Source organism: Onychostoma macrolepis, chromosome 07, assembly GCF_012432095.1.
Source record: "Onychostoma macrolepis isolate SWU-2019 chromosome 07, ASM1243209v1, whole genome shotgun sequence".
Classification (NCBI taxonomy): domain Eukaryota; kingdom Metazoa; phylum Chordata; class Actinopteri; order Cypriniformes; family Cyprinidae; genus Onychostoma; species Onychostoma macrolepis.
In genome coordinates, this window is record NC_081161.1 from 6787108 (window position 1) to 6806864 (window position 19757).

Genomic DNA, 19757 nt, shown 5'->3' on the forward strand with positions numbered 1-19757 from the left:
CTCCAAGTTACGATATAGTTTAAATGATGCAAATGTGTACAAATCAGGTAGAAATATGATTTTATTACTCTTCTCTGTGCTGAAGAGATGTTAGTCTGAAGCAAAGCTGCTCACTCTGTTCATCTGGTTGTAAATTTACTCTTCTATATTTAGAAACTTTCATAGATCTGATCCAAAAGTCAGTAGCAGTTTCAAATTAATCTCCCTAATCCCAGTTTAATATCTGTCGTGCAGGAGTATATCTCTAATTTAGCCAGCCATCTGAGTGAATATGTCAGCCGTGGAGTTCCCTTCACATCTTTCCAGTTTATCTGTGATGCTCTGCACTATTAGGAGGTCGTATCACGAAGATTAAAATTTGCCTTGATCTTTTGAAAATAAAAGAATTTAAGGTAATAAACATACTGTAACTTTTAAAATGCAAAATTCCTCAACATTTGTATTGCAAAAATGGCTATTTCAGAAATCCTTGGATTTCTGATGTCAGCAAAAAAGAATAAATACATTAATAATTTATTTGCCATATATGAAAAGTTGGAGAGCTGACGATCACATTCTTTGAAGGGACTGTATCAAATAGGCTACATATACAGTCATGGCCAAAAATATTGGCACCCTTGGCAAATATGATCAAAGAAGGCTGTGAAAATTAATCTGCATTGTGAATCCTTTTGATCTTTTATTTTAAAAATTCACAAAAATCTAACCTTTCATTGGATAATAAGAATTTAAAATGGGGGGAAATATCATTATGAAATAAATGTTTTTCTCATATTTACCAAGGGTGCCGATATTTTTGGCCATGACTGTATATGCAGCCTATTTGATACAGTCCCTTCAAAGAATGTGATTGTCAGCTCTCCATCTTCTCTGTATTTGTGTGTGTGTGTGTGTGTGTGTGTGTGTGTACTGTAGCTGCGTGAACAGGAGAAGCTTCTAAACACACATCAGGAGCGTGTTTCTGAGCTGCAGCTCACCATCCACAGACTGCAGGAAGAGGAAGTGAACAGCCAGACTCAGCTGCAGCTGTGCAGGAGAGATTTGGAGATCAAAGATGAACAAGTGCAGAAGCACTACCAAGAGGTATTATGGGAACACCACATATTAAAGGGGGATGCGATTTCAAGTTTTCCTTTGTCTTTGGAGTTTTACAAGCTGTAAAGAAATATTCTTTATAAAAGTGAAGACTCATCTACGCTTAAAACTCATCCTAAAATGCCTCATTCAAACACACCTATACATACTCTCAGGTGCAGAGAGGAGAAACAATAATGTACGGGATGTGGGAAATAATGTGTTTTTTTTAACCTTAAACTGCATAAACACATTGGATTATACTAAATACACCAAAAAATATTATTTTTAGCATCATCATATGACCCCTTTAATAATCCAGAGTCTTTATCCAGTACTCTTTTGTTCATTTGATTGCTTCTATTTGTCAGGGTTGGGGTGAAGGGATGAGGCGAGGACTCAGTGGTGCAGGAGAATGGGCTTTTATTGATAAAAAAATAAATAAAACAAACCAAACTACCCCATAGGGGAAAGGCAAGGCAAGGCAAGGCAAACACAAGGACACATCCACAGGAATGTAGATGGCGAACTGGCACAGGACTGCAAACACAAGGAGATTATAAAGGGAGCAAATTAGGAGGGTAACGAGGTAAACGGGTGGGGCAAATTAACCAATAATCAGGAAACAAGATGGGTGGGGTCAAGACAATTGACATGAGAGCACGTGGCAGACAGAAAACTAAGACAAAAGCCATGTGCTCACACCAAACAAAAACACAAGCACATGGCCAGCAACACAAAATCACCAGCCATGTGCTAAACAGGACACGAACACGCAGCTAATGAGAATACTCATAAGCCGCGTGTTCACACAGGACATGACAACAATGAAAGCATGCAGCCAATGAAAAACACAAGCTGCGTGCCACACAGCACAAGACATAACATGAATGCACGCAGCCGATCAAAACACGAACTGCGTGCAACACAAAACACAACATACGCGGACAAAAGAGCGCACGGCCGAGCGAACTCGAGACCGCACGCTCACACAACGAGACAGAACATGGAGCGTGAGTGTCCGAACCCCGACACAAAACCCAAACTCAAGACATGAGTGCCGGGATCCGAACACCACGCTCCAACACAAAACAAGGCACGCAGACGAGAGCGCACGGCTCGAGCACACTCGAAGCCGCGCACCCACATAAAACAGGGCAAGACGGGAGTGTCAGGGCTCTGTCACAAAACCATGAATAACACTAGACCGAAGTGACAGAACCCTGACATGTCCTCATTTACTATAAAATACTCATACTTTGGATTAAAGCGTCTGCTAAATTAATAAATGTAAATGTAAAACCATAATAATAAATGTATATTATTTGTACTAAACATAAACTGAAATATAAAAACTTAAACTTTTTTTTTTTTTTTAGCTAGTTATCAAGGCAAGTTTTTCCTAACAATGTGAAAGTCTTTTTAATGCATCCTTGCTAAATAAGAGAATTAATTTCTTACAGACCCCAAACTTTGAACAGTAGTGTAAGATGAATGTTGCATTTCTTGCTGCTCTTTTCTCAGATGAGCGTTCTGCAGGCTACAGTGTCCAGGCTGAAGCTGGGTCTGGAGCAGGAGCGGGAGAGGTGGCGGCAGGGGATACAAGAGGCAGCCAAGGCCGATCAGAGAGGGAGAGAGCTGAGACTGGAGCTCAGCACAGCACAGGCCTCCCATAAAGAGTATATGGAGCTGGTACGCTCACTTCCACTAACACACAGACACAATGTGAACCATGCCAACACACTGGAGACAGATATCACCAGTTAGCTGTGTGTTCTAGCTGGCTGAGTACAGTCGAGAGGTGACGGCCCAGAGGAGTGAGCAGGCCCGTCTGCAGCAGTGCCTGATCCAGCTGACAGAGGAGAGGACGACTCAGGAGGAGCGAGTCAGACAGATGAGCGCAGATCTACAGAGAGCGCACAACGAGAGCAGGTGCTCTCAAGAGGAGGTAAAACTGATGCATGTGCATATTGGGATTCATTGTTCAGCCTATATTTGTTACCATTCACATTTATTCATTTGGCAAGATTATTTTATCCAAAGCAACTTACATTGCATTCAAGGTATACTTTTTATTATTAGTTCATGCATTCCCTGGGTAATCGAACCCGCGATCTTGGCGTCGGTTGTCCCATGCTGTACTATTTAAATATTCAGGAACATCAGCCACTAGATTAATTGCAGCTTTGTAGATGTATATGTATGGTCTTAATTCAGTAAGAAACTGAACATGCAAAATTCCTCACAAATGCAATATGTAAAGTAGTAACATACTGCTGTATTTCAACTGACATTTTCATGCCCGTACATTTTCATACCCATACATGCAACACTAGGTTCAAAATGATTAAAATGAATGTAATTTGCATTTTCTGTTTCCCATACTACATTTGTTTATTAATTTCATCACAAGTAAAAAGCATTCTAATTTTCAGAATTAAAATTTAAATGGAGGAAATGGATGGATATTTTATTGTTTAATTCGATTAGTAAAAAGGACATTTTCTTAAATGCGTTTAGACTCACAATTAGGTCATCTGAAATTGTTTTTTTTTTTGTTTTTTCATTATTTTTCTTGCTTTTTCAGAAAATTATTTTTCTGTTTTAATGCAAATAAAATCCTAAATTAAATCTGTTCCTCATATCAAGTAATTGTGTCTTGGATTAAATGTCTATTGATTAATTTTACAATGTCTTTATGAACTTTTTAATGCTTAAAAATTTTGGTTACTTGGATTTTCAGTGGAGGTACAGGAGTGTCTCAAGTTTCATTAAAAATATCTTAATTTGTGTTTAAGATATATTAAGATTAACCCTTAGAGGTTTGGAGTGACATGAGTGAGTAAATAATGACAGAATTTTCAGTTTTGGGTAAAGTACCTCTTAAAATCAGACAGAAGTGGTTGACTAATACTAATGCTATTAAGCTACAAACCCAAACCTACACCTGAAATCTGATTGGTTGATAAAAAAGTTCCAGAGCCAATAGTGATGTCCATAAGGAAGGGAGTTCTCTGACTTTGGCAAACCCATCAGTGACACTTTGTCCTGAAGTACCTAAAATATGTGCAAAACTGCAGTGCTTGTGCAGACACTAGGGCCAGTGTAGTTATTTAAACCATTCACTCTCATTCTTTAAGTGCTGTCAGTGTTGTAGGGTAACTCTAATTGGTTTTGGATAACCATCCTCATCATTTTATGGTCAGCAGACTCTACAGGATAACAATAAAACTGAAAAATAAAAAATAAAGTGTCTCCACTGTCCAGGCCCTAATGTATACACACACACACACACTCATGCATACACCCCGGTCGGACTGCAGAAATAATGATTATGCGCGTGTGTTGTGCATCGGTTGTCTGTTTTCAGCTCTGGCTTTTAAAAATAATTGCTATTGGTGCTGCAGCCATATCAGAGGAAGGCCAGTAATGATTCTCGCCAGTCGTGTGGAACGCGGCAGGCGGGGAAGCGGGGGGAGACAGACACCAGAATAAAGGCGGCTATCATTTCTGTATGTGTGTTTGTCTGCCTGGCACATAATTATGGTTGCATAAGGTTGTGTATTCGTATGGAGTGTGTGTGTGCGAGGTGCTATGATTACAGTGAGCGAGCGTGTGTGTGTGTGTGTGTTTGCAAATATACTCCGGCCCCCGTCTATAAATCAGGTGTGAATTGAAGAAACTGATGAGTCGAGGATCTCATTTGAGTGTGTGTGTGTGGGATCACAGAGGGATTAGAGTTGGATATAAAGCTGCACAGGTGTCTGAGACTACCTCATAACCCGCTCACACACACACACACGCACGGAGCATTTTAATTGTCTTTCTCCTTTTCTTCACCGCTTTTATTGGCTCTCCTCTGCAGTGTGTGCGCTCTGGGTAAAGGTCACTGCGCTCCACCATCTTACACACTGACAGCGTTACTAGCCATGAAACTAGTCTGCCTTTTAATTTCAGCTGAATTCTGCTATGCTGAAAACCTTAGATCTCATATGAGCCGAAATTGTGTGAGCTGCTATAGATTTGTCACATCATAAGAGAGTAATAGTGATTTGTTCAGGGATAGAGATTTTAATGCAGGTAAAGATTAAGTCAGCACTTGTATTTTGTGTCCTTTGCAGGGGAATATTATCAGCATATTATATATACCACAAACTTGTGTATGTACACACAAACATATTTATATATATATATATATATTTATATATAATTTTATTTCAACTTGTAACTCATTTCCTTGTAGTTTACTTTAAGATTTAATTTAGCTTAAAGGGATAGTTCTCCCTAAAATGAAAATTCTGTCATTAATTACTCACCCTGTCGTTGGTCATTCCAAATTCATAAGACCTTCGCTCATCTTCGAACAGAAAATAAGATATTTTTGATGTAATCTGAGAGCTTTGACCCTTTCTGAATGTTCATTTTTGGGTGAACTATCCCTTTAAGAACTAAAGTAAATATACTAAATAAACTAAAAACTAAAACCTGATAAATATATGAAAGTGAAAGAAAGTATAGTATATAGACATACTTTTAAAAACAAAAATTCATTAAAATGACAAAACAACAAAATTACAAAAATATTTACTAAAATGAAAACGGAAAATATCAAAATAAAATCAAATTTAAAATATTAACAAAAACTATAATAGTATATCAATAATACTTAACACTGATACACACAAGTTTGGGGTCAGTAGGATATTTACACTCGAAAATACAAAAAAAAAAAAAACAGTAAAATTATGAAATATAATTAAAATGGAAAATATCTGTTTTAAAAATAATTTTAACAATACCTCTGATGTCAAAGCTGAATTATCAGCATCATTACTCCAGTCTGCAGTGTCACATGATCCTTCAGAAATCATTCTAATCACTGATTGGCTGATCAAGAAACATTTCTTATCATATTGAAAATGGTTGTGATATTTTTGTGGAAAATGTGATACATCTTTTTTAGGATTCTTTGACGAATAGAAAGTTCAAAATATATATATTTTTTTTTAAATACATACATTATAAATGTATTTTACTGTCACATTTTATCAATTTAATTTATCAATGCTTGATAGTTTCTTCAGACAAAGCAGTCAATTCCCAGGTAAAAAGCTTATTATTGGCTGTCTTGCCCCAAAATCAAGTCATTGGTAGAGCCACAAATTAACTGGGGAAGTGAACATAATAAAAGCTATTGTGTAGTTATAGTCTCTGCACATTAGGAAGTATTGGAGATTTTAACATCAAAATTACACATTTGGCCTTTAATTAGGACTGATTTGTGTCCCTTCAGGCTCGGGCGTGTGAGGGGCGACTGGTGGAGCTGCACACCCAGCTGACGCGCTCACAGCAGCAGATGACGGCCCTGCAGGCCAGAGACGAGGACGTGCTCATGCTTAAGATGGAGATGGCCTCTCTCAGAGACAACTACACTGCTAAAGTAGCTCAGGTCAGCCACAGTATAATAACCTCATTTCTATTATTCTGCTGTGTTTTTGTGCTAATTTGTCTCTTCCTGTGCAGGTCGAGGCTTTGCTCTCACAGATGGACGCTGTCAATCAGAAGTACAGTGCAGCTGTGTGTGAGGCCGATGTTCTGCGGCAGTGTTTAGGAGACGCACGGAGTGACAGCTCTCGACTTCACAGGGAAAGTGAGCTAGTCGTGACTAATGTGAACCAGTGGGTGAAGGAGCAAAAGTAAGAATCTTGTCTTCTGCATTCAACAAAAATGATCTTTTTGACAAGTAATCATTCAGTACCATGAAATTACATTCAGTGCCATGAAATTACATTGCCACAGTACTTTTTTGTAAGTGTAAAATGCTAATAGCACAACTGTTGGAATACTTGATTCTGGTTGGTCAATTACTGCATTCTGTGGACAAATGTTTTTGTATAACGACAACTGCATTGTATAACTGATCATGATAGGCATAGCCATTATTCTTAAAACTAAAATTATTTTAAAAAAAATTGAAATTGAAATTATTTGTAATTGAAATAAAGCTGAAATAAAATATAAATATTAGATTAAAAAAAATAATTTAAATTTCAATAATTTTTATAGTGTAGCTTTGCTAGTTTAATGTGTTTTGTATCACTCCTAATCATTCTATTATAACAAAATAATAATTTCCACTCAAATCAGTACTTCATGTCTATTTATGTTTTTATTTTGTGTATATTTTGTATTTTATAAGCAGCTGTGTAATTAACAGTCGGTCATCTTTGCCAAATAAACACAAAAAGATTTTTAAAAGTTGTAAAATAAATCAAATATTATAGGAGTACCTGTTTAATCATTTTAATTCGACTTTTTGTATTTTTTTGTGAGATTTATAAGCAATTTATAAGTGAAAACATTTTTTTTTTTTTTTGCCATACCTTCCTTTATCACCCTTTTAGTGTTTATATTGCAATAGTGACCGTCTGGCTGAATGTTTTCCCTTACATAACATCAAATGTGAGTTTTTACTGCATTACATATCGCAGATCGTATCCCATGTTGCACTGCATAGTTCCTATTGGAACCAGTATATAGATTTACAAAGTCTAGAAAGTGTCTGTGGTGCATCAGAAGTTTTGCATCCAGAGAGAGGCAGTGTTATAATGGCTGTATCATTATCATTCAGCATCATGGTTCATTGTGACAGCAGCTCGCAGCTTCCTCACTGCAGCCCATTATCTCTGCCCCTGCTCCACTCCAGGCACACTAATGAGAAACTGGCACTCAAGATCAAAGACCAGAGCAGGAAGATCATCCACCTGACAGCTGAGAGAGAGTAAGCCCCGCTCACCCTGTCCAAAGCTGTTTCCGCTCTTCTCAGCTTGGAGTGTGTACAAACATGGATTTTAGGTCCAAGTAGCAGGGAATGTGCATGCAAAGATACGGAGAGAGGGTGCGCTTGTGTGAAATGGGATTAGGCTGTAATGTTTGTCCTGTCTTCATGCAGTCACCTTCAGGAGAATGTGAAGGGTTTACAGGGGGAAATCAGGAGGCTGAAAGCAGAGCTGGATAAAGAGAGAATGGAAGCAGAGCGACTGAAGGTAACACACACTCCAGCGCAAAGCCTCTAACACACTCCAGCACACGTCCGTAGATATTGTTTTATCAGTATCAATTTTTAAGTTGAAGTCAACATGAAACTGAAGTTATGACTGACTTTACTACCGTATTGTGACGTATTTCAGGGTGAGATGGCTATTGAGCAAGAAAAAAAACGTTGGGCGGCACTTAATCAGTTACTGATTGGACTATGAGAACTGATCATTGCATTCAGAAATGGAGGCAGATCTGAATGCAGCTGGCTTAACTGCAGCCTTGCATAGACACTGAGTTAATCGTTTCACAGGCAGAATGAGTTACAACATTCTGATTTAAAGATTTTAAAAAGTAAAAAAAAAAAAAAAATCAGTCAATCAATCAGTAATACACTACAATTCAAAAGTTTGGAGGTAGTAAAGTTTATTTTATTTTAGTTTTTTTTTTTTTTTTTTTTTTAAGAAAATAAGGGCACATTAAATTGATCAAAAGTGACAGTAAAGACATGTATAATGTTACAAAACATTTATATTCCAAATAAATGCTGTTCTTTTAATTCATCAAAGAATCCTGAAAAAACTGTATCATGTTTTCCACAAAATATATTTAGCTGCAGTGTTTTCAACATTGATAATAATCAGAAATGTTTATTGAGTGATTGAATGATTTCCGAAGGATCATGTGACACTGAAGACTGGAGTAATAATGCTGAAAATTCAACTTTGACATCACAGAAATAAATTACTTTTTAAAATATATTCAAAAGAAAATTGTTATTTTGAATTGTAACAATTTTCCACAATATTACTACTTTTACTATTTTTAGTTTTTGATCAAATAAATGCAGCCTTGATGAGCACAGGAGACTTCAGAAGCATTCAAAAACATTACCCCAAATATATATCAAATAACAGCTGAATTGCTCGCAATAAGTCCAGTAACATGCGTTAAGAAAATCAATTTTGATTTCATGTTGGCTTTAAATTTTATTTATATATATATATATATATATATATATATATATAGATTTTAGATTGCCCTTGATCCTGTAATTGGTCACCATTTTAGTCACATTGTTGCATTTAAATTTTACATGGTCCTGCTGTGTGTTTTGTCTGATGAATATGAACGTACAAATAATCCATGTAGCCCTCCAGTGATCTGCATGCATAATAATTATACTTTAAATAATAAATAATTTACAAAATAATGTTCCAAATCCTTGCAGATCGAGTAAAGCATGCCACGCTGCAGAAAATATCAACTAAGCTACCCTGTAGTATTTGTATTTCTCTTTATTTGTGTATTCTTGGTAATATATTTTGATAAGATACTTATTTGTTCTTATTTGTAACAATCAACTGTCTCTCGATCGACAATCAACTATTTCACGATAACCGCAGCACTCACCTCACAAGTTACAATCGTCATTGAGTGAATATTAACATTCACCTCCGTGGCAAGCAGGCCGTACCACCAATCTTCAGTATAAACGGCTCTTATATGCAGGTTTTGCCTCGAATCACCTGTCCAGTTTGATCTTTCTTCTTCTCCTCTTATAATTCCTGAATGACCCAGTGCTGGCCATTTCCTATTACACCTCTCCCTGTCTTATTATTTTTTCTCTCTTCCTCTATTCTCTGTTATCCCGTACTCATGCATAACATCAGCGAGACCGTCTTTGTTGTGATTAGGTTGGTATTTCTATCAGATGCAGAGAAAAGGTGTCCTATACCCACAGTTGAAGGTCCATGTCACCATTAGCCATCTCATTCTGGAGGGCCTGTCCCCTCGCCACGCAATGATCCCGCTCTGTAGGTACAGGCTTATCCTCAGTAATGGGGTCTGATCTGATTCACACTTGTGAAATTGGAAAGGAGAAGTCTAGAGATGATTGGAGAACTTTTGGCATAGTAGCGGCCGAGGGCTGGAGCTGCCGGTCTGAACCCAATCATTGGGGCGTTGTTGACCGTGCTGATGAGCCCGTCCTGCAGGGGTGAACCCATTCTCCTCCCTGTTTGTTCTGAAGGTCCAGGACCTGCTCCACATGCCACCTTATTCCATTATTGATGAAGGAGAAGGAGCAGGAGAGTCAGAGACCTGCTCAGAGTTATAGTACTTCAGAAGTTTTATTCAAAGAAAAGTCAAAGAGTCAGTGAAGCGTCTGATATTGTTGCCACAGAAGGTCTTGACTAATAATGCATAGTGCATTTTTTAATTCTCTCATCATTTAGTTTACCAAACCTCTATGACTTTATTTCTTTCTTGGAACACAAACAGTGAAATTTTATTATTTATTACTGTTCTTCTTTGCTGTAACTCTCACCAAATATGGTGCCGTTAAATGTTCTTTGTCAGGTTTGATGTCTGTGACATTTGGTCGTGAGAGACTGAAGAACCCAGCTGCATTTTGGATCAATAGTTTGAAATGGCATAAAGTTCATATAACTTTTGTAGTCCATTGGACATCTTTGGTGGACATGGACATGATGGTAAAAAAATGACTTAAATTTCCATCTGTTCCTCAAAGTTATATGGCTACTGAAGACTAGGAGTGTATTACCATATGTTTTAACAAAGCTGCTGTACTGCTAATATTAATATTTGAAAAACATTTGTCACCTATTCAAAAATGTGGTCCAACCAACATGCAAAAAATTTTTAGACTTTTTATACTTGTTTTGTACTGTTTTCATGTTTTATAATTTTTACTTGATGGTCACACGACATGACATTAATACAGAGAATATTTTGTTTCAATTTTAGTTTTAGTAATTTTGTTTTGTGCTTTTTTTTTTTCATTTTTATATTTCTATTTAGCCTTTTTTTTTTTTAGTAATCTTAGTAGTTCGACTTATTTCATTTCAGGTAAATGTCAAGGTAGTATTTCTAATTTTTTAGTTTTAATCAAGTATATTAATATTTTCTTTTATTTCAGTTTTATTCCTATTAACAAAAACATGTTACTTAACTTTATACATCTCTGATTTCTAAGAACTTGGCATATGTGTTTGAAACTAGATTAAGAAAATGTTCCTTTTCTTCATTGTGAACACTCTCATACTTCATTGACTCATGAACCATTTTTATGCTGGTTTTATTATGGTGCTTATTCATTCCCTTTGATTATATTGAAATAAGGGGCCTGAATATTTTTCAAAAAACACTTTGTGTTTCACTGAAAAAAACATTGTACAGTTCTGTAACATGAGGATAAGCAAATAATGGCAAAACAATAATAATAATTTTTGGGTGAACTATTCCTTTAAGTGTGCATGTAAATTTTTGTTGGTAGATGTGAAACCAGTAGAAAGGACAAACGACATCCACACTGCCCATTTGCCGAGTTCTGATACCAAAGTAAAGCTCAGCTAATGTTCTTCTAGGACACCCCAAGTACCTTCAGGACAGAGTAAATACAAATAAATAGATAGGAGAGGAAATGGCTTGTAGGCTTGTGGTTTATTTATGACAGGCAGGGCTCCTTCTGCATGCATGGATTCCCAGCTTTCATTAAGTGTCATTACTAGAGCTCTTAGGCCAGGTGTGGCCTTACAAATCTGCTGAGACCTGACATACAGCCCGATTCGAGGCAGCATGTATATGGATGGACTCTTTCAAGAAGAAGGGGCTTGATCCTTTGGTTGAGTAGATTCAGCTGTTAGTAAATACAGAAGAGTACGACTGCTTGATTTGTTGTGATAAATAACTTATAATAGCCTCAGTCGTTCCATCAGAAAGCGACGGTCGTGTTTATACCGCTGCGGAGGAGGGCATATATGGTCGCATTTAATGGCAGGCCTTGATCCAAATCATCGGGAGGGATGTTTATCGCTGCGCTCTTGAGCTTTTTTTTTTTTTTTACTAATGTATAGATTTTAGAAGAGAAATAAAACAGAGATGCTTTTACAAGACATGCTCCCCCCCCCCAAACCTTGCTATTCATTAGCAATTTGCACTTTCCAGTTCACTTCTTGCATCGTCCCCTGATTGATGGAAAGCCTGCCATGTTTATTTGGATATCAGGGAATGAAATATTCATATTGTACGCTTTTCCAAGCAGAAGTTATCTGGGTGCAGCGTAAATGGTACTTGGGATTAGATTTTCACAGCAGATTGCAGTTATTAAAGAGAAAAAAAAGGAGGGGGTTACAGGGAAGCTGCCATCTTCTGGGGAGGCAATCTATTTCTTTTCACGCAGACTTGGAGCGGCTGCATAGCCTCTTAATGCACTGGAGCAAAAGTGCTTTGGTCCGCAACCTTTCACGCCTTCCTCCCCCTTTTATATGATTGAATACTTAATAACTTTGACTTTGCTTTGAAAGCCTGCGTCATGGGGCCTGTTCGGTTGGCTCGTGGTGAGGCTGGCGTACCTGAGTGTTTGTCTGCTGCTAACTGCCCTTATTACTATCTGTCTGTCAGCCTCTTGCCCACAGTTTATCCGGCCTCATGTGCATCTTCTGCAAATCATCTGGCACTCTTTATCTTAATATCAGTCTGACTTTTAAGCTGTTTTCACACTTATGATGTGTTTTTTTTGTCTCTTATGATTGTTGCTTGTCACATTGTACAATGTGACCTGGGTAGGATCTTGGTTAAAAGCTATGTTTTTTTTGTTTTTTTTATGTCAAGCTGTGTAATAGTTCGGTCATAACTGACAGCGTTTACTGGGTCTCAGTCGCGTTATGTGCTCATTGACATGCAAAAATAAAAATGGTACTTTGCATGCTAGAAATGAAAAAAGCGAAATTTGACGGTACGTTTGAATGACAACAATTTTACGAAAGACCAAAAACCTTACACATACAAAAGTTTGCATTTTCAGGCCCTCAAAACGCAGTATCATGTATAAAAAATGGCCAAAACACACACATACACACAAAATAATAATTTAATGAAAGCGGTGTCATATAAACACCCCCTGAGTCTCAAGAGTCTCGTGGTTTAGTGAAACAGGGATTTTGGGGACTCATTCCTTCGAGCTATTTTGCTCATTCTATAGAGAAAAATTGAGGTCATATTTATTTTATGATCATAAGAAAGTCAACAATTTTAACTGAACATCCCTCTATCTCTCACAATCAACATCAATTCTTCCATGTCTTTAGATGGCCAAAGGGTGGCAGTCACACTGCAACCTAAAATTGATCACCCGTTACTGAGTTTGTCATACTTGAGCCCAAAGTATATTTCGGTTTGTGCGCATACACTCAGGTATGCATATAGTGTGCATGATTTTTGTCAGCTTACATATGCACCTTATTTTTTTTAGCTAAACTATTTGATCCACAAGGTGGCAAGACTGGCTTAGACAATTGTTTCACAGTCAAAGTGAAAAGATGGAACAACAACATTGAACTTTAGAGGGGTTTAGAGGTACATGCAACTCTGCTTTAAAAGAGTAAAAGGCATTTTTGTAACTCATAACTTCTGGAGAGAAGTAGTGCAGACACTGGACAAACTTTTCAGTTTCCATGTATTGTCCGATGGTCTTCGCACATGTTATCAAATGGAGTGTACTTTGAAAGGCTGTGTGTTCAGCTGTGTTTGTATAGGCTAAGTGCTTCTGTCAAAACTTTAATGGAAGAAATATTTTACAATTCTTTTATCAGTTTGTCTCAAGTGCAACAAATGTGGCCACTTTACACAAAGCTTCTTTTTTCACATTGTACCTTTGATTCCAAACTCCAGTATGTTATTTAGGTATGCACTCTGTTATTTAGTACACTGTAATATTTAAGCAACATATTTATTTAAAAAAAAAAAAAATCTGTATGTTTATGTTTTTGTAATACGTTTTCTAAATGCATGTCTATCTTTTATATTTACTTACATCAACATGTATTGATGGGTTTTAGGATGGATATACATGTACATGACACATATGTCCAAAAATGTATTACACATACATAAATGCACATACAGTAGATATATTTGTTTATATATAATATGCGGTGAAAGCAGTGGTGTGAAATTGTCCTTAATGAAGCCCTATCTATTCCACCATAAGTACTGTGGTTGTAGGCTTTTTATTCATGTCGTCCGACTCTTTGCGCATGCTGAAAGGCTGTGAGGTCAGCTGTACTTATGCCATGGTCTGTCTGAATACTCGATTTTGATTGGCTGGCAGGTGTTGATTAAATTCGTTGAACCGCACAGGTAGTTCCAGGTCAGTTTAATCACGTTCTATATTAATGCGCTTCCTATAAACATTGGTAACCATAGTAACATACAGTTACAGTTGAATAGTAATACAGACGAAAATAACCGTCATTTTTATCGTTCCGGTCAAATATTGCAGCGCAAATATTATTAACATCTTTAATATGTGAATGCTGGCAAATGACCATGGCATAAACTGGATAATCAACGGCTAGCTGTGCATCAAACGATTTGAATGCACTTCGCGGAGGCAAGGTTCTTCGCCTCCACGTCGTGCATCCAAATCGTTTAATGCACAACAAGCCGTTGATTATCCCTTTCGTATAAGATGAGCATTCGTGTCAAATCTGAAAAATATTTTAGGCATACAGTAAGTGGTGAAATCTTTTACAATTCCTGATATTACCTCTGTCCCCACTAGTCACTTTTCACATGTACCTTTAATTCCAAACCCCACATTCTTAAAAATAAAGGTGCTTCAATAAATCAATAAAGGTGATTCATAAAGAACCTTTAACATCTGAAGAACCTTTCTGTTTCACAAAAGGTTATTTGTGGCGAAAGAAGGTTCTTCAGATTATAAAAAGGTAAGAAAGAGATGGTTCTTTAAAGAACCTTTGACTGGATGGTTCTTCTATGGCATCGCTGTGAAGAACCTTTTAAGCACCTTTATTTTTAAGAATGCAGTGTGCTGCTGTCATCAACCGTGACTTTTCTACCATTTTTATTCATGTTTTGTCACTTTGAATTCACCACCAAATCTTTAAACACATGAAACAGCACTTGCATTAGTAGTTCACTTTATGTTCCTACTAGTATTGTCAAACGATTAATCGCGATTAATCACATCCAAAATAAAAGTTTTCATTTACATAATACTGTATATGTGTGTGTACAGTGTACATTTATTATGTGTATATATAAATACAAACTCATGCATGTATACATTTCAGAAATGTTCATATATTATATATATATAATATAAATTACATGAATATAAATATAGACATGTAAATACATGTAAATATTTTCAAAATATATACTGTATGTGTGTGTATTGATATACACATAATAAATATACACAGTACACACACACTTATTATCTAAACAAAAACGTTTATTTTGGATGCGATTAATCGTTTGACAGCACTAGTTCCTACCCACTGCAAACCACACCTGAGTTCAAATAAATTGCACCGCAGACCACCTTTTGAAGAGAACTCGGTTGCTGTTTTATAAGAAAATGAACTGAACTCTGACGTCAAAAAATGGCACCAAAAGCTGTGGTGTGAAAGTGTCCTTAATGAAGCGCTGTCTATTCCACCGTAAGTGCTGTGGTTGTAGGCTCTTTATTCAGGCGGCAACTGTCTCTCTCTCCATTTCTCTCTCTCCCTCCATCCCCCTTTCCCTGACACGCACAGAGCTCATTAGCACATGGAGTGCTCGCAGCCCTCGCCGAATGTGACCCTGCCTAATTGTGCAGCAGGTTCATTTGCTCGCCCTGCGTGATGTAGTGATTGCTTATTTGTTCTCCTCAGGGCTTCTCTCGCACATTAAAATGATTGACTCATTTCATTCAGGGTACATTTACCGAGCTTTATTTGATAAGCTCATGCCCAAGGTACCCGCATCCATCTTATTCTCATGCTCAAAAGTTATAATGTCTACCACTGAGGATTATTATTCATACAGCTGATTGTTTCCCCAGTTAATTATCTGTGTTTGAATAATTTTGCATGCACGAGCCTGTTTATCCTTCCGGAATTAAGCAGCGCAAAAGGTCTCGCATTAGCCATGCGGCTGAAGTCGCCGACGAGCCCATTGTATATGCTAAGCTGTCTGATGCAGACAGTGAAGAGTTCGGGGAATACGAGGAACGGTGATTTTCTCCTTAAATAAAGGGTGAAATTTGCATGCAGCCACAGAGACACGATGCGAAACAAGAGATACATATTTGGCTAATAAGCTGGATTTGTTTTCCACAGAGGGCATAAGGCTCGACTAAAAACCTTGATGAACTGTTGAAGAATAAGAGTGCTCATTATATCTGGGGAACGTGCCGTAGAATGTGTCGGTAGCCTTTGACCTTTCATCTTCCACGCAACAGTGGTCAGACCTTCAGAGCTCTCAGAAATCAAAAGCAGAGGTAGGAAGAAGCCAAAGCCAGTCAAGAAAGAGAGAGATGCAGCTAGAATAGAATATTCATTTCCCAATGTCATGTACGAGACTGTAATTATGACGGACGGATATGTCTGGAAATAATGGTTGTTTAGTTAATTGGAGGAGCCCATTGAAGCAGTAATGACCTTGTTTATGAGGTGGCTGTAAATAAAATTGCATGTTGTTTATTCTTACAGTGAAGAATGAGGCCGAGGAAGAAGAAAGCACTTCCTGACCACCAGTGCTAGTCAGTGCCTGATCGACGCGGATGGCTATAGAACTGTTTTCTGCAAACAAACACACTCTTGGATCCTTTCTTCATCAATGACTCGGTGATTATCAAATGATGACTGATAATGACCTTACGACAGATAAATGATTGACAGCCCAAATAGCCAATGAAATCAATTTGCCGACTTCTGTCCATCAAGCTCACTGAATTGTATGTCATACAATCCACTATCTGTCTCCAGCATTATGGTAAAAAGGTCTTGTTACGGTGCATGTAATTCAGATAACAGGTATGCTGAGAGGCTAGTGAATGGAGTTTTGTTTGTTCCATTCCTGAAACCAGTCATTAGTCTCGAGAAAAAAAGAAGAAAAAAAGCACTAAACTTCTGAATGATTGTCCAAAACATCTCTATGTTTGCACAAAGGAAAGGAATAGTACAATACAGTGTGATAAATGTTTACAAATAGGGGAAACATTATGTTCCTGGTCAATTTGTTGAAGTTGTAGAAAATACTGATTTGCTTTGGATGTTTTTACTTGAAATTGTGTGAATATTTGTCAGTTAAGGTCTTTAACATGCTCACAAAGTTTCGACACTTTGACCTAAATTTCATGGTTAAAGGCAGGTGCACAGACCCAAAATAGTTAATGCTTATGATTTTTGGAGCTTTTTGTTAATGCCATGCTCTACTGTTTGAGCTTCAGAAAAGCACACACACAAAAAAATTAAAATACTGTTTATAATGTTCACATTTTGTGAAAAACAGATGTTTAAAAAAAAAAAAAAAAGTTTACTTTTTACTCATGTTTACTTTTTTTGTAATGTGTAAAAAATATTAATGTTAAAGGTGTTTTTTTTTTTAGGTGATGTTATTTTTGGTTGATTGTGTTGAATCCATTTAGGACCAGTTTACTCAGAATATAACGATTACATCCAGAATATTAACATAATACAAGGGATAAAAAGCACTCGTCGTTCTTTAGGACATTGACATTCATTCATTTTACAGTTTGCTCCATTAAATAGAAAGACCACATATATGCAGCCAAAATTAGCTTTAAGAAAAACAAAAATGCATATGTCCTCTTTGCATCTGCAAAAAGTGTCCATTAAATAATTTTCCTATTTATTAATGTCAATATTTATGTCAACTGTCTGACTTCTTCACACTTGGCTAGATTTTCCTTTGTAATTTCACTATTTTCTCATCTTCTACATTTAGCATTTCAGCTTAATAACCTGATACAAAAGCATGTGCTTTCTTTTTTTCTGCACAATGATTTGAGGTAATTTATTCCAAAATCATCAGGTACATCATTCGCATTGTCATTTTGTTTGAAGGATATAGAGTACACCCACCCTTGGAAAGTAGAGGCAGTAAGTAATTGCTGTCGTAAGGTCATTTGGGTCACTATACCTCGCTGATACAGCTTAAAACATGTCTAAGATGGTTTGCTGGTCTAAGCTGATTTAGGATTACCTCTCAGGCTGACCAAGCTGGTCTTCAACTGGTCTCTTCCAGCCTGACCAGCCAAAAAAATACCTAAAACCACACTGGGAAGCTTGTTAAAACCAGCAGACAGTCTTCATACTGCTTTAAGCTGTTTTTCCTACCTTAGCCATCAAGACTTTCTTGGTCAACCAGCTTCACCAGCACCTAAGAAAACCTGGACCAGCTCAAGAATTCATGTCTAAACTGGACTTTTGGTCTGGGTACTCATCGTAAAAATGATTACAATCTCATCTGTTGATGAAACCTGATTCATTTCTGAATAGCTCTGCACTAAGTATCTGATGCCCCTCATGTTCGTTTATATATTGACATCAGCTGCTGATTTATTTTTGTCTTTCAAATTAAATTTGTTGACATGCAATACTTCATTTTTAATGAACGTTCTACTGTGAATTTTGTGCCTAGTTACATTTCTAGTTTACAGAGATGAATGAGAGTGTGAATTGTAATGGCAGGTAAAGTTTCAATGCTGCTTCTGTCATAGTTTGTGGTTTAAAAATGTTAAAGGTAATGCTTGTATTTGTACATTAATCAATCATGTAATAATGCCTCGTATGACTGATAGCCTAATACCTAACATTTTAATGGATTTCACGGAGAAGGCAATGAAAAGATTTCAGTGATGTGTCGTACTATTCAGCCAGCAACATTAATAGCACTTTTAAATGATTAAATAATGTCATGCCTTATTCACTATGTCATCATGCATTTCCTATAAACACAAATCAGTCAATAAATGTGATACATGTTTGTATTTGGCAGCTTTTTTTTAACTAGTCAGGATTAAATGAAACCATTTCAGTGGATGACTGGAAGACAGCAGCAAACTATCTATTTTCCTTACGTGTCAAGAGCATGCTTTAATTTTTCTATTTCAGATCACGCAGCTATTTAGAATAAAATCCTCCTGCCTGAGTTGCACTGATAGTTGTGCTCACATATGCATGTGGAGAGCGTGTCAGTGATTGAGGGCTTGTTTGAAGTGTTCTGAGTCAATGAGAGTTGAACCCCAAGTGACAAGCTGTGAAATCAATAGACAACAGTCAATACCTAACACTTAATGTGCCTGTTGAAAAAAAAAGATGTCAATAATTGTCAATGCCAATACTCAGATTTTCCCAGAGCACTGTTTAAGGCCAATTCTAGTGAAACAGACTTCTCAAACACAATGGTGCCCTGAAGCTATGCAACCATAATCACATGCAAAACAAGGTTGTGATTATGTTGTAAATAATGAGGAAGGACTGTGAACAGCAGTGAACAATAGCGTAAATAATAAGTGGGTCGTATGCATTTGTGTAGTGCTGTTGATCTTCGCACATCTCATTTTCAAGCTCATCTTGGGTTGTGTTCCAAGAAAGGCAATAAAGCAACTTTATTAATGCCACATTATAGAAAAATCATCTGTGATTATTAAAATTAGGTAACAAGCGACAATTGTTTTGTTTTTTTTAATAAGGGATGAAGGTATTTAATTAATAATATTCAGATTTAAACACTATTTTATGCAACATATGATTTGCCAACAGCAATGAAATGTTTTTAATCACTCTGCTTGTAGGTAAAGTATATAT

General features: G+C 36.9%; 1 protein-coding gene across 16 annotated transcripts in view; it reads left to right on the forward strand.

Moving 5' to 3' along the window:
• The window catches only part of LOC131544022 (trichohyalin), a 218260-nt gene extending 199299 nt beyond the window's left edge, over window positions 1-18961 (forward strand). For 6 of the 16 annotated variants that reach the window (XR_009272026.1, XR_009272021.1, XR_009272027.1 and 3 more), the window contains 9 exons: window positions 916-1083; window positions 2599-2766; window positions 2855-3022; window positions 6368-6523; window positions 6598-6770; window positions 7706-7855; window positions 8027-8120; window positions 16263-16423; window positions 16635-18959. Coding sequence is in view for 2 of the 16 variants with exons in the window: in XM_058781940.1 (XP_058637923.1) it covers window positions 916-1083; window positions 2599-2766; window positions 2855-3022; window positions 6368-6523; window positions 6598-6770; window positions 7706-7855; window positions 8027-8120; window positions 16635-16637 (1080 nt within the window). In the remaining 14 variants the exon portion in view is untranslated. Of the gene's footprint in view, window positions 1-915; window positions 1084-2598; window positions 2767-2854; window positions 3023-6367; window positions 6524-6597; window positions 6771-7705; window positions 7856-8026; window positions 8121-16262; window positions 16424-16634 lie in introns of all 16 variants that reach the window. The other 10 variants (XR_009272029.1, XR_009272030.1, XR_009272031.1 and 7 more) reach the window with 7 other exon arrangements.
• The last annotated feature ends 796 nt before the right edge of the window (window positions 18962-19757 follow it).